The following is a 14,043-nucleotide window of genomic DNA, read 5'->3' as shown; positions in this document are numbered from 1 at the left end:
CCCCAACGTGAATTATATTTTATAGACTGAATCATGTATTTTCCACTTTTTTTTTTAATCTGAAAGAGAAGTTTTTCTGATTATTATTACTTATTATTTACAGTCTTTGACTTCTCCAGTGTATGCATTTTGACCTTCTCTTGATGAATAGTCATTCTTAGCAATGTAACAAATAATATCTTTTCCTTATGGAAAGCTAGGTTAGATGGAAGGGAGAAATAATTTCGGTCAAGGAAAAAAATTTTGATTTAACAGTAGATCTGGGTGAGCAGCAGTTGAGGATGAGGAATGCTAGGAATCTGAGAACAAAGTGGGCTTCACCAAATTATTATTAAAATGGGATCATACTGGATTTTAAAGCTGGTACTGATAATGCTTACACAATCGAAATGGATGACATTGTAATTGATTATAATAACAGAGTACATTGTGTAATATTCATTTATGGTATATACCTGGAATAGCAACAAAGGAACGTATTTTTTACAAATAACAGGAGATAGAATAAAAGTGTTGCTTCCAAAAGTTAACTTGCAAAATACTCCATGATTTCAATACTGAACAATTCAGTGCTGCCTAGTGTAGCTATAAATCTTTGGCCTTTGGCACTAGTCATTTCTCATATTTGTTCACTCCTTGCCAAGCTCTTCCACAGACTCTTGCCAGTGAAGAGGCGAAAATAGCAATTAAGTGAGAGCACAATGGGAAAATGTATCTCTTGCTGCCATACATAGTGGCGACAAGTGGGGCTGGTTTTAATTAGTAATTGGCATAGAAATAGAGGGCTAAGCTTTAATTGTACTGTTGTCCTGTGAAGAAGTCAGGGTTCGGCATTGTGAATACCAATACCTGACACTGGTTTGTGAGAAAGACATGCATATGTTCATTCTCAAAAACTAAGGTGAAACTGCACTGAAAGGAAATTTGAGCAAAAATGAAAAGGAAAAATGGATAAATTAGAGTTTGAAATTCAAGAAAGAACAATATAGCAAAGTTGTGGAGAATGAAATTCTTTCAGTCTTCATGTAATGAATTGACCTGTGGCCTATTAATGTTTAATTGCAAGGGTGTACAAAGTTTTGATTGATTAAAGTCCTTCAGGACCATTCAAAATGATGCGTTCAAAGTATAATATTAATAGGCCCAGAAATGGGCCCTGCCTTCCTAAGAAGGTTGATTTGTAGCCTATGTTAGCTGAAGGCTGAGTCTTAATATCAAAAAATCCTGGCAATTTTAATAGATTCAGGTGCACTTAAGATGTGTGGGCCATCACATCGCATCCTGGTTTACATTCATTAAACAGATGGAATGATGTTAAAACTTTTCCTCGATAATTCATTGTGAATAAAGAGGGAGCAAAACAGATATCGTACAGGCCGGGCACCTGAGTCACTTTACCCACCTGTTAGCTGGTTTCTGCTCAAAGCTGATCCTCTTAAAATCATTCTACATACTGCATTGCTTCCGTTGTATCCCACAAGAATATTAATGGACATCCATAAATGTGTATAGTATGTGGCTGTGGTACCTTTTACAGTTTTAGGAAGTTCAGAGAACCTTAAAATTAAGAATTATTATTTTGTCATCTGCATTATGGAGGCAAAAACGCACATCAAGGACACAATTGCAGCCAAGAGATATATAGCAACAGATTTCTTGAAGCATAACAGTATTCTTGAACATGGAGAGCAATCCTCCCTTTTCAAAAGGTTCGATGGAATCCCGTGCATTCAATGAAACTAGAAAATTACATTCTAGTCTCATGTCAAGTGCACCTGATATCAATGAAAGAATAAAAGCTCTCCTCCTTCAGTGTGTGCAAAGGTCAATGTGATGCACTCAAGTTTGGAAAAGGGTTGGAGAGCAAGCCCTACAAACCCAGGCTGGTTCTACTGCACACACTTCACAGCTGTGCCAGTTCTGTGGAAGACATCCTTTGAGTTGCATGTTTGTCCTCCCCTTGGTCACGTCAGCCAGCAAAACAAACGTACAGATGGCTTCAGGTCTGTCAGCTCAATTGTTTAATACTAAGTGAATATTAAAAATGTAACTCCTTGCCATTCATTCTTGAATTTTAGTGAGAAACTGAGTTTATTTTATGACTGTAAGTATTTTTTTTAAATATTGATTCCTTGAATATTTTTTGGAACCCTGCTCAGTCGTGAGTACAATATCATGGTGAATGTTGTTCCTTCAAGATGTAATTGTTGAAACATGTAATGCCTCAAAACTCAATCATAAATATGAAATTGTCATAGGAATTTCCACGTGATCAGATTTCAGCTTTGTAAATGGAGCAATTTGTGTCTCATCATTCATGCCATCAAATTCATCATTTATATGTATCAATTCCACAATAATTAACAAATATTAAAAATATAATGTGATCTGTACAATGCAAATATATCTTTTTGAAAAGTAGGCCAATTATTTTAATTTATCTTTCATGCATTGCAATGTCATCAGTTCTTTTATTATTTCATCTAGGACTGCGCCAGGAATATATTTGCTCTGATTATAGCATCTGGCAGGAAATTCACAAGCCTGGATTGGCATATTTTATCTTATTTGCCAAACAGCTATTCAGCCACATCGAACAGATTTAGTAAGCATTGTAGTGCCCAGCAGCGATGCAAACCTGCGTTCAAATCAGCAGATTCTCTCTGTGGCATCTAAGAAAATTCAAATCCTTATTTGAGGCCAGGCTGAGGCAATGTTTTTATAAGGTTTTTGTGGCTGTGGGAGCAGGGAGAGTGCAGACGAGAAGAACATGGTGTCCAAATGAACAAAAGCTTAAGTTTTTATTGAGTTCCAAACTTTCCTTGAGACCTAGATGCTCAACCCTGTCTAGAACATCTTGGAGTTCCTGGCTCCCCGGCAGCTTCATCCAATGTGCTGGCCATTCCAGAGTGGGTTAGTATCAAAATCTGCCAGCATTGTTTACATCAAATCCAATATTGCATTTCTTGCCAGACATCCTGACAGCATTCAGCAAAATTTAGGAGTGGGAAATTGAGCTGCCCTGTTTTAATCATGGTCTGCTTTTTTTTATGGGCATCATTTAAGATTGCTCATAACATTAAACTGGTTGTAAAAAAAAATGTAGACGGATTATTGTAAATACTCAAATTCATGGTTTTCCGTGGGATGAATTTTCATTCAAGAGGCAAAAGTAAGTACTCATTCCTTTCTTTGTTGCAGGTAAATTCCGTCACAGAGCTTCAATACTTCACAAATTGGCCAAAAACAAATGCAATGTGGACGACAGCGAGAAAGCCAATAGCACTACTAATCACACGGGTAAGGCTTTCTGCTGTAAAACCAGACATACTGTCATGGTGTTGATTTCAAACCTTCCTCCTAAGTAACTCTACAAAAGCAGAATATGAAGATAAAGTAAATGTTGTTTTATAAACTTGTTCATCTACAATTGCAGTTCCTTGTGTATTTGGAAAAATGAATGTCCATGAACATACTGCAAGATACCCCAAACAGAAATACATAATTTACTGTGATGTCATTTGGATTTAAATCCAAAATTTTTTATTTTGTGCAGAATTGTATTTTGTCTTTATAACGTGGGAACAAGAAAGTTTCTATTAAAGATAAAAAGCCTGAAATGAAAGCCATTCTCCCTGTCTACTGGCACTCCTTGACTTGTGAAGTATGCTAGAATTTACTGTTTTTATTTTGGGTTTCCGCCATCAGCCCCAGAGAGATCATTTCATCAATCCATCCTATTCCTTCATTCTGTTTAATTAAAAATGCACATTTATTTCTTCATAGTTGCTCTATCCTCACTTCCCAAATAGATATCTATCTCAAGGGAAAGAACGGATGGGCAAAGGCTACCAGTCTTGTTAAGGCACCCTCATTCTGAAAATTTATGTAATAAAAAAGTCCCTGCAAGTGGGGATCTCTATCTTAAGTGCCTAAATCAGTTAATCCATTTAACCAATATGAAAAATAATGAACCAATATTTTAACATCGTCGAACTGCAATTATCTTCTATTTGTGCTTTAATTCCTCTTAAAGCTAGGTTTTGTCAGTTCTTGAAAGGGTATTTATTTGGAATTAACCGATAAAACAGGGCTACCCTTGAAGTTCCCAACATTCACCTGATACCTGCTCAGAGGTTTCTTTTTGCCACCCAGAGGTAGACCACAAAGCCACCATGGACATCCTCTGGCTTATGGAAGGTGCAAGCCTCTCAGTGAGAATAAGAATCATAAAAGTGATGTCCAACCATGCACTGTGCACTCTGCATATCCACGCTCTATAGTGCATTAATGTATTAAACACATGAATGAACATAAATGAGCAGCTTCAACATTTTAGTTTCAAATAAAAAAGGTAGAGGCCGCTAATATTTCAATTTACAATAATTTCAACTTACCATAGCAGGTCCAGCAACAGAACCCCATTGTAAGTAGGGGTCTATCTGTATTTTCACTATTTCCATGTCCCATCAAGATCCCTGAAAGGGCATTACACCATTATTTAAATCTAGTTCCACTCAACTAATACCTCTGCATTGTGCTCCCTGTTCATAACTATATTTGCATGAGATACCATCAAGTCAGGCATGAGGCACAGCAAAGATGGAATATTCCTTTGCAAATATGACATCATTCCCACACCTCAGACCACGTCCCCTCAATTCTCAGCACTAGTTAATGCAGCCCGAAATGCTGCTGAGAGATATTCCACTGACAGCTGTAAAACACATTCTGAATGTTCAGACCCATGGTCATCAATGCCTAAGGAAGGGTGAGGGTAATAGTGGGAAGGAAAATGGAACTGATCATCCCCATGTGGATTGAGCAATGAATCAGATCATGTTGACCTTGGGTGCTGTTACTCAGTGCTTCTGTGCTGACTCACTAAAATTTTCATTATGATTTTTCCTCTGAGCATTGGCATTTAAATGCGGATGTCTGCAATTTAAGGATCAAACTGCTGTCTTTACAGAATCAGAAGTGTCCACAAGTACAATCACCACTGGTCTCCTTTAGTCATGAAGTCCTAAAAGCTCAATTTTGGACATCACCAGAGTTTGTATCTAGATTTCATTAATAATATCATTAAGTTAAGATCTGGCTGTGATCTGCACATCAAGAATTAAAAACACATGAAACTTGTGTCATCTGTATGTTGCACAGTATGCAATAGTCAACAGAGCTATGCTCAATCGCTTTCTAATATTATGGATCAACCGTAAAATAATTGATATTTGATTCAGCCCTGTGCAAGAATATTTAATGATAATAAATTACAGGATTATTAAGACAACAAAAATCTGTATCTTTTCCTATTTAACACAGATTGAAATCCTTCTATGTCATTACTTTGAATAAATATGTTTATGTTTCAGGAAAGGATACATTTCTAATTATTGAATTACTCAGATTTAAGCAGGTGGATGTCGTATTTTAAATATCATATGATTGCTGTCAAATTGATTCCTTAAGTTCAGTTCAAGTTAACCGTTCATCAATTGTACAAGTACAACCCAACGAAACACTCAGTGGAAAAACATGCAAATACGCAACCAGACATATCACACATACAGACAAGTGATCTCATGCAGTATAAAAATAAATAAATATTGTTTAATAAATAGTAGAGTATTGGAAGGATAGTATGAGCAGTTAATTCAGTCATTTGCCAATCTCACTGCCCGTAGGAAGAAGCTGTTTCTCAGCCTGGTGGTTCTTGCTCTGATACTCCAGTATCTCTTTCCCGACAGGAGTAGCTGAAAGATGCTGCTTCAAGGGTGGCAGGAGTCCTCAATGATTTTGTGCACTCTCTTCAAACAATGCTCCTGGTAGATCACATTGATGGAAGGGGGTGGGGGAGACCCCAGTGATCTTCTCTGCTTCTCTCCTATCCAAAATTCTACAGCAACCATACTACACTGTGATGCAGTCGGCTCAGATGCTCTTGATGGAGCTCCTGTAGAAAGTTGACAGGATGGTGACCAGTAGCCTTGTCCACCTCAGTTTTCTCAGGAAGTTCAGTCACTGTTCCACCTTACTGACAAGTGGTTCCAGGATAGGTCACTTGTTCAATGAACTCTGAAGAACTTGGTGCTCTCTACTCTTTCCATTACTGAATTACTTTTCTGGGTCCAAAGTCTAAGAAATAATCTTAAATCAATAAAATTATTTGAACAATGGGAGGAGAAGGAATGTTTATTCTATTCTCACTCATAGCATAATTGAAAAAATGAAAAATATTGACCATGTATCATTGCACAAGTTTGGTTATTATTCGTTTGAAAGTAACTTTAAAAAGAGATTCAGACAGAAACTTGAAACCATAAACTTTGAGAACTGAATGAACTGGATGGCTCATTAGGGGTCGGCGCAGAGTGGAATGGAACATTAGAGTAGGAGCAGAGTAGAACAGAACACTAGGTGTGGGAGCAGCGTGGAACAGAACATTAGGGTGGGAGAGTGGAGAGGAACAGAATATTAGGGTGAGAGCGGAATGGAACAGAACATTAGGGTAGGAGCAGCATGGAACAGAACATTAGGATTGGAGCAGCGTGGACAGAACATTAGAGTGGGAGCAGAGGGAACAGAACATTAGGGTGGGAGTGGAGAGGAACAGAACAATAGGGTGGGAGCAGCGTGGAACAGAACATTAGGGTGGGTGTGGAGAAGAACAGAACATTAGGGTGGGAGCAGCGTGGAACAGAACATTAGGGTGGGAGAGTGGAGAGAAACAGAATATTAGGGTGAGAGCGGAATGGAACAGAACATTAGGGTGGGAGTGGAGAGGAACAGAACAATAGGGTGAGAGCAGCGTGGAACAGAACATTAGGGTGGGTGAGGAGAAGAATAGAACATTAGGGTAGGAACAGCATGGAAAAGAACACTGGGGTGGGAGCAGAGTAGACAGAATATTAGGATTGGAGCAGCGTGGAACAGAACATTAGGATAAGAGCAGCGTGGACAGAACATTAGAGTGGGAGCATAGGGAACAGAACATTAGAGTGGGAGTGGAGAGAAACAGAACATTAGGGTGGGAGCAGCGTGGAACAGAACATTAGGGTGGGAGCAATGTGGAACAGAACATTAGGGTGGGTGAGGAGAAGAATAGAACATTAGGGTAGGAACAGCGTGGAACAGAACATTGGGTGGGAGCAGAGTGGACAGAACATTGGGGTGGGAGCAGAGTGGACAGATCATTGGGGTGGGAGCAGAGTAGACATAACATTAGAGAGGGAGCAGAGTGGACAGAATATTAGAGTGGACAGAACATTGGGGTGGGAGAAGAGTGGACAGAACATTGGGGTGGGAACAGAGTGGACAGAACATTGGGGTGGGGGCAGAGTGGACAGAATATTAGAGTGGACAGAACATTGGGGTGGGAGAAGAGTGGACAGAACATTGGGGTAGGAGCAGAGTAGACATAACATTAGAGAGGGAGCAGAGTGGACAGAATATTAGAGTGGACAGAACATTGGGGTGGGAGAAGAGTGGACAGAACATTGGGGTGGGAACAGAGTGGACAGAACATTGGGGTGGGGGCAGAGTAGACAGAACATTAGGGTGGGAGCAGAGTGGACAGAACATTGGGGTAGGAGCAGAGTAGACAGAACATTGGGGTGGGAGCAGAGTGGACAGAACATTAGGGTGGGAGCAGAGAACAGAACATTAGGGTGGGAGCAACATGGAATAGAACATTAGGGTGGATGAGAAGAAGAACAGAACATTAGTGTAGTAACAGCGTGGAACAGAACATTGGGGTGGGAGCAGAGTGGACAGAACATTGGGGTAGGAGCAGAGAAGACATAACATTAGAGAGGGAGCAGAGAGGACAGAATATTAGGGTGGGGGCAGAGTAGACAGAACATTGGGGTGGGAGCAGAGTGGACAGAACATTGGGGTGGGAGCAGAGTGGACAGAACATTGGGCTGGGAGCAGAGTGGACAGAACATTGGGCTGGGAGCAGAGTGGACAGAACATTGGGGTGGGAGCAGAGTGGACAGAACATTGGAGTGGGAGCAGAGTGGACAGAACATTGGGGTGGGAGCAGAGTGGACAGAACATTGGGGTGGGAGCAGAGTGGACAGAACATTGGGGTGGGGGCAGAGTGGACAGAACATTGGGGTGGGAGCAGAGTGGACAGAACATTGGAGTGGGAGCAGAGTGGACAGAACATTGGGATGGGAGCAGAGTGGACAGAGCATTGGTGTGGGGGCAGAGTGGACAGAACATTGGGGTGGGAGCAGAGCGGACAGAACATTGGGGTGGGAGCAGAGCGGACAGAACATTGGGGTGGGAGCAGAGCGGACAGAACATTGGGGTGGGAGCAGAGCGGACAGAACATTGGGGTGGGAGCAGAGCGGACAGAACATTGGGGTGGGAGCAGAGCGGACAGAACATTGGGGTGGGAGCAGAGCGGACAGAACATTGGGGTGGGAGCAGAGCGGACAGAACATTGGGGTGGGAGCAGAGCGGACAGAACATTGGAGTGGGAGCAGAGTGGACAGAACATTGGAGTGGGAGCAGAGTGGACAGAATATTAGGGTGGGAGCAGAGAACAGAACATTAGGGTGGGAGCAACGTGGAATAGAACATTAGGGTGGATGAGGAGAAGAACAGAACATTAGTGTAGGAACAGCGTGGAACAGGACATTGGGGTGAGAGCAGAGCGGACAGAACATTGGGGTGGGAGCAGAGCGGACAGAACATTGGGGTGGGAGCAGAGTGGACAGAATATTAGGGTGGGAGCAGAGAACAGAACATTAGGGTGGGAGCAACGTGGAATAGAACATTAGGGTGGATGAGGAGAAGAACAGAACATTAGTGTAGGAACAGCGTGGAACAGAACATTGGGTTGGGAGCAGAGTGGACAGAACATTGGGGTAGGAGCAGAGAAGACATAACATTAGAGAGGGAGCAGAGTGGACAGAATATTAGGGTGGGGGCAGAGTAGACACAACATTGGGGTGGGAGCAGAGTGGACAGAACATTGGGGTGGGGGCAGAGTGGACAGAACATTGGGGTGGGAGCAGAGTGGACAGAACATTGGGGTGGGAGCAGATGGACAGAGCATTGCAGTGGGAGCAGAGTGGACGGAACATTGGAGTGGGAGCAGAGTGGACGGAACATTGGAGTGGGAGTAGCATGGACAGAACATTGCAGTGGGAGCAGAGTGGACAGAACATTGGTGTGGGAGCAGATTGGACAGAACATTGGGGTGGGAGCAGATTGGACAGAACATTCGGGTGGGAGCAGAGTGGACAGAACATTAGGGTGGGAATAGAGTGGACAGAACATTGGGATGGGAGCAGAGTTGACAGAACATTGGGGTGGGAGCAGAGTGGACAGAACATTGGGGTGGGAGCAGAGTGGACAGAACATTGGGGTGGGAGCAGAGTGGACAGAACATTAGGGTGAGAGTAGAGTGGACAGAACATTGGGGTGGGAGCAGAGTGGACAGATCATTGGGGTGGGAGCAGAGTGGACAGATCATTGGGGTGGGAGCAGAGTGGACAGAACATTGAGGTGGGAGTAGAGTGGAGAGAACATTGGGGTGGGAGCAGAGTGGACAGAACATTGGAGTGGGAGCAGAGTGGACAGAACATTGAGGAGGGAGCAGAGTGGACAGAACATTAGGGTGGGAGTAGAGTGGACAGAACATTGGGGTGGGAGCAGAGGGTACAGAACATTGGGGTGGGAGCAGAGTGGACAGAACATTGGAGTGGGAGCAGAGTGGACAGAACATTGGGGTGGGGACAGAGTGGACAGAACATTGGAGTGGGAGCAGAGTGGACAGAACATTAGGGTGGGAGTAGAGTGGACAGGACATTGGAGTGGGAGCAGAGTGGACAGAACATTGGGGTGGGAGCAGAGTGGACAGAACATTGGGGTGGGGGCAGAGTGGACAGAACATTGGGGTGGGGGCAGAGTGGACAGAACATTGGAGTGGGAGCAGAGTGGACAGAACATTGGAGTGGGAGCAGAGTGGACAGAACATTGGGGTGGGAGCAGAGTGGACAGAACATTGAGGTGGGGGCAGAGTGGACAGAACATTGGGGTGGGAGCAGAGTGTACAGAACATTGGAGTGGGAGCAGAGTGGACAGAACATTGGACTGGGAGCAGAGTAGACAGAACATTGGAGTGGGAGCAGAGTGGACAGTACATTGGGGTGGGAGCAGAGTGGACAGCACATTGGGGTGGGAGCAGAGTGGACAGAACATTGGGGTGGGAGCAGAGTGGACAGAACATTGGAGTGGGACCAGAGTGGACAGAACATTGGAGTGGGAGCAGAGTGGAGAGAACATTGGAGTGGGAGCAGAGTGGACAGAACATTGGGTTGGGAGCAGAGTGGACTGAACATTGGAGTGGGAGCAGAGTGGACAGAACATTGGAGTGGGAGCAGAGTGGACAGAACATTGGAGTGGGAGCAGAGTGGACAGAACATTGGGGTGGGAGCAGAGTGGACAGAACATTGGGGTGGGAAAAGAGTGGACAGAACATTGGGGTGGGAGCAGAGTGGACAGAACATTGGAGTGGGAGCAGAGTGGACAGAACATTGGAGTGGGAGCAGAGTGGACAGAACATTGGGGTGGGAGCAGAGTGGACAGAACATTGGAGTGGGAGCAGAGTGGACAGAACATTGGAGTGGGAGCAGAGTGGACAGAACATTGGGGTGGGAGCAGAGTGGACAGAACATTGGGGTGGGAGCAGAGTGGACAGAACATTGGGGTGGGAGCAGAGTGGACAGAATGTTGGGGTGGGAGCAGAGTGGACAGAACGTTGGGGTGGGAGCAGAGTGGACAGAACATTGGAGTGGGAGCAGAGTGGACAGAACATTGGAGTGGGAGCAGAGTGGACAGAACATTGGAGTGGGAGCAGAGTGGACAGAACATTGGGGTGGGAGCAGAGTGGACAGAACATTGGAGTGGGAGCAGAGTGGACAGAACATTGGAGTGGGAGCAGAGTGGACAGAACATTGGGGTGGGAGCAGAGTGGACAGAACATTGGGGTGGGAGCAGAGTGGACAGAACGTTGGGGTGGGAGCAGAGTGGACAGAACGTTGGGGTGGGAGCAGAGTGGACAGAACGTTGGGGTGGGAGCAGAGTGGACAGAACATTGGAGTGGGAGCAGAGTGGACAGAACATTGGAGTGGGAGCAGAGTGGACAGAACATTGGGGTGGGAGCAGAGTGGACAGAACATTGGAGTGGGACCAGAGTGGACAGAACATTGGAGTGGGAGCAGAGTGGACAGAACATTGGAGTGGGAGCAGAGTGGACAGAACATTGGGTTGGGAGCAAAGTGGACAGAACATTGGAGTGGGAGCAGAGTGGACAGAACATTGGAGTGGGAGCAGTGTGGACAGAACATTGGAGTGGGAGCAGAGTGGACAGAACATTGGGGTAGGAGCAGAGAAGACATAACATTAGAGAGGGAGCAGAGAGGACAGAATATTAGGGTGGGGGCAGAGTAGACAGAACATTGGGGTGGGAGCAGAGTGGACAGAACATTGGGGTGGGAGCAGAGTGGACAGAACATTGGGCTGGGAGCAGAGTGGACAGAACATTGGGCTGGGAGCAGAGTGGACAGAACATTGGGGTGGGAGCAGAGTGGACAGAACATTGGAGTGGGAGCAGAGTGGACAGAACATTGGGGTGGGAGCAGAGTGGACAGAACATTGGGGTGGGAGCAGAGTGGACAGAACATTGGGGTGGGGGCAGAGTGGACAGAACATTGGGGTGGGAGCAGAGTGGACAGAACATTGGAGTGGGAGCAGAGTGGACAGAACATTGGGATGGGAGCAGAGTGGACAGAGCATTGGTGTGGGGGCAGAGTGGACAGAACATTGGGGTGGGAGCAGAGCGGACAGAACATTGGGGTGGGAGCAGAGCGGACAGAACATTGGGGTGGGAGCAGAGCGGACAGAACATTGGGGTGGGAGCAGAGCGGACAGAACATTGGGGTGGGAGCAGAGCGGACAGAACATTGGGGTGGGAGCAGAGCGGACAGAACATTGGGGTGGGAGCAGAGCGGACAGAACATTGGGGTGGGAGCAGAGCGGACAGAACATTGGAGTGGGAGCAGAGTGGACAGAACATTGGAGTGGGAGCAGAGTGGACAGAATATTAGGGTGGGAGCAGAGAACAGAACATTAGGGTGGGAGCAACGTGGAATAGAACATTAGGGTGGATGAGGAGAAGAACAGAACATTAGTGTAGGAACAGCGTGGAACAGGACATTGGGGTGAGAGCAGAGCGGACAGAACATTGGGGTGGGAGCAGAGCGGACAGAACATTGGGGTGGGAGCAGAGTGGACAGAATATTAGGGTGGGAGCAGAGAACAGAACATTAGGGTGGGAGCAACGTGGAATAGAACATTAGGGTGGATGAGGAGAAGAACAGAACATTAGTGTAGGAACAGCGTGGAACAGAACATTGGGGTGGGAGCAGAGTGGACAGAACATTGGGGTAGGAGCAGAGAAGACATAACATTAGAGAGGGAGCAGAGTGGACAGAATATTAGGGTGGGGGCAGAGTAGACACAACATTGGGGTGGGAGCAGAGTGGACAGAACATTGGGGTGGGGGCAGAGTGGACAGAACATTGGGGTGGGAGCAGAGTGGACAGAACATTGGGGTGGGAGCAGATGGACAGAGCATTGCAGTGGGAGCAGAGTGGACGGAACATTGGAGTGGGAGCAGAGTGGACGGAACATTGGAGTGGGAGTAGCATGGACAGAACATTGCAGTGGGAGCAGAGTGGACAGAACATTGGTGTGGGAGCAGATTGGACAGAACATTGGGGTGGGAGCAGATTGGACAGAACATTCGGGTGGGAGCAGAGTGGACAGAACATTAGGGTGGGAATAGAGTGGACAGAACATTGGGATGGGAGCAGAGTTGACAGAACATTGGGGTGGGAGCAGAGTGGACAGAACATTGGGGTGGGAGCAGAGTGGACAGAACATTGGGGTGGGAGCAGAGTGGACAGAACATTAGGGTGAGAGTAGAGTGGAGAGAACATTGGGGTGGGAGCAGAGTGGACAGATCATTGGGGTGGGAGCAGAGTGGACAGATCATTGGGGTGGGAGCAGAGTGGACAGAACATTGAGGTGGGAGTAGAGTGGAGAGAACATTGGGGTGGGAGCAGAGTGGACAGAACATTGGAGTGGGAGCAGAGTGGACAGAACATTGAGGAGGGAGCAGAGTGGACAGAACATTAGGGTGGGAGTAGAGTGGACAGAACATTGGGGTGGGAGCAGAGGGTACAGAACATTGGGGTGGGAGCAGAGTGGACAGAACATTGGAGTGGGAGCAGAGTGGACAGAACATTGGGGTGGGGACAGAGTGGACAGAACATTGGAGTGGGAGCAGAGTGGACAGAACATTAGGGTGGGAGTAGAGTGGACAGGACATTGGAGTGGGAGCAGAGTGGACAGAACATTGGGGTGGGAGCAGAGTGGACAGAACATTGGGGTGGGGGCAGAGTGGACAGAACATTGGGGTGGGGGCAGAGTGGACAGAACATTGGAGTGGGAGCAGAGTGGACAGAACATTGGAGTGGGAGCAGAGTGGACAGAACATTGGGGTGGGAGCAGAGTGGACAGAACATTGAGGTGGGGGCAGAGTGGACAGAACATTGGGGTGGGAGCAGAGTGTACAGAACATTGGAGTGGGAGCAGAGTGGACAGAACATTGGACTGGGAGCAGAGTAGACAGAACATTGGAGTGGGAGCAGAGTGGACAGTACATTGGGGTGGGAGCAGAGTGGACAGCACATTGGGGTGGGAGCAGAGTGGACAGAACATTGGGGTGGGAGCAGAGTGGACAGAACATTGGAGTGGGACCAGAGTGGACAGAACATTGGAGTGGGAGCAGAGTGGAGAGAACATTGGAGTGGGAGCAGAGTGGACAGAACATTGGGTTGGGAGCAGAGTGGACTGAACATTGGAGTGGGAGCAGAGTGGACAGAACATTGGAGTGGGAGCAGAGTGGACAGAACATTGGAGTGGGAGCAGAGTGGACAGAACATTGGGGTGGGAGCAGAG

At 46.2% G+C, this 14,043-nt stretch overlaps 1 protein-coding gene across 4 annotated transcripts in view; it reads left to right on the top strand.

Moving 5' to 3' along the window:
- LOC138758132 (sodium/potassium/calcium exchanger 2-like) overlaps positions 1-14,043 on the top strand; it is a 237,633-nt gene that overhangs the window by 194,064 nt on the left and 29,526 nt on the right. For all 4 annotated transcript variants that reach the window (XM_069926631.1, XM_069926640.1, XM_069926657.1 and 1 more), the window contains one exon: positions 3,202-3,300. In XM_069926631.1, the coding sequence (XP_069782732.1) occupies positions 3,202-3,300 (99 nt within the window). The remainder of the gene's footprint in view (positions 1-3,201; positions 3,301-14,043) is intronic.

Source organism: Narcine bancroftii, chromosome 1 (assembly GCF_036971445.1).
Source record: "Narcine bancroftii isolate sNarBan1 chromosome 1, sNarBan1.hap1, whole genome shotgun sequence".
NCBI lineage: Eukaryota > Metazoa > Chordata > Chondrichthyes > Torpediniformes > Narcinidae > Narcine > Narcine bancroftii.
This window is presented reverse-complemented; position numbering and strand designations above follow the sequence as displayed.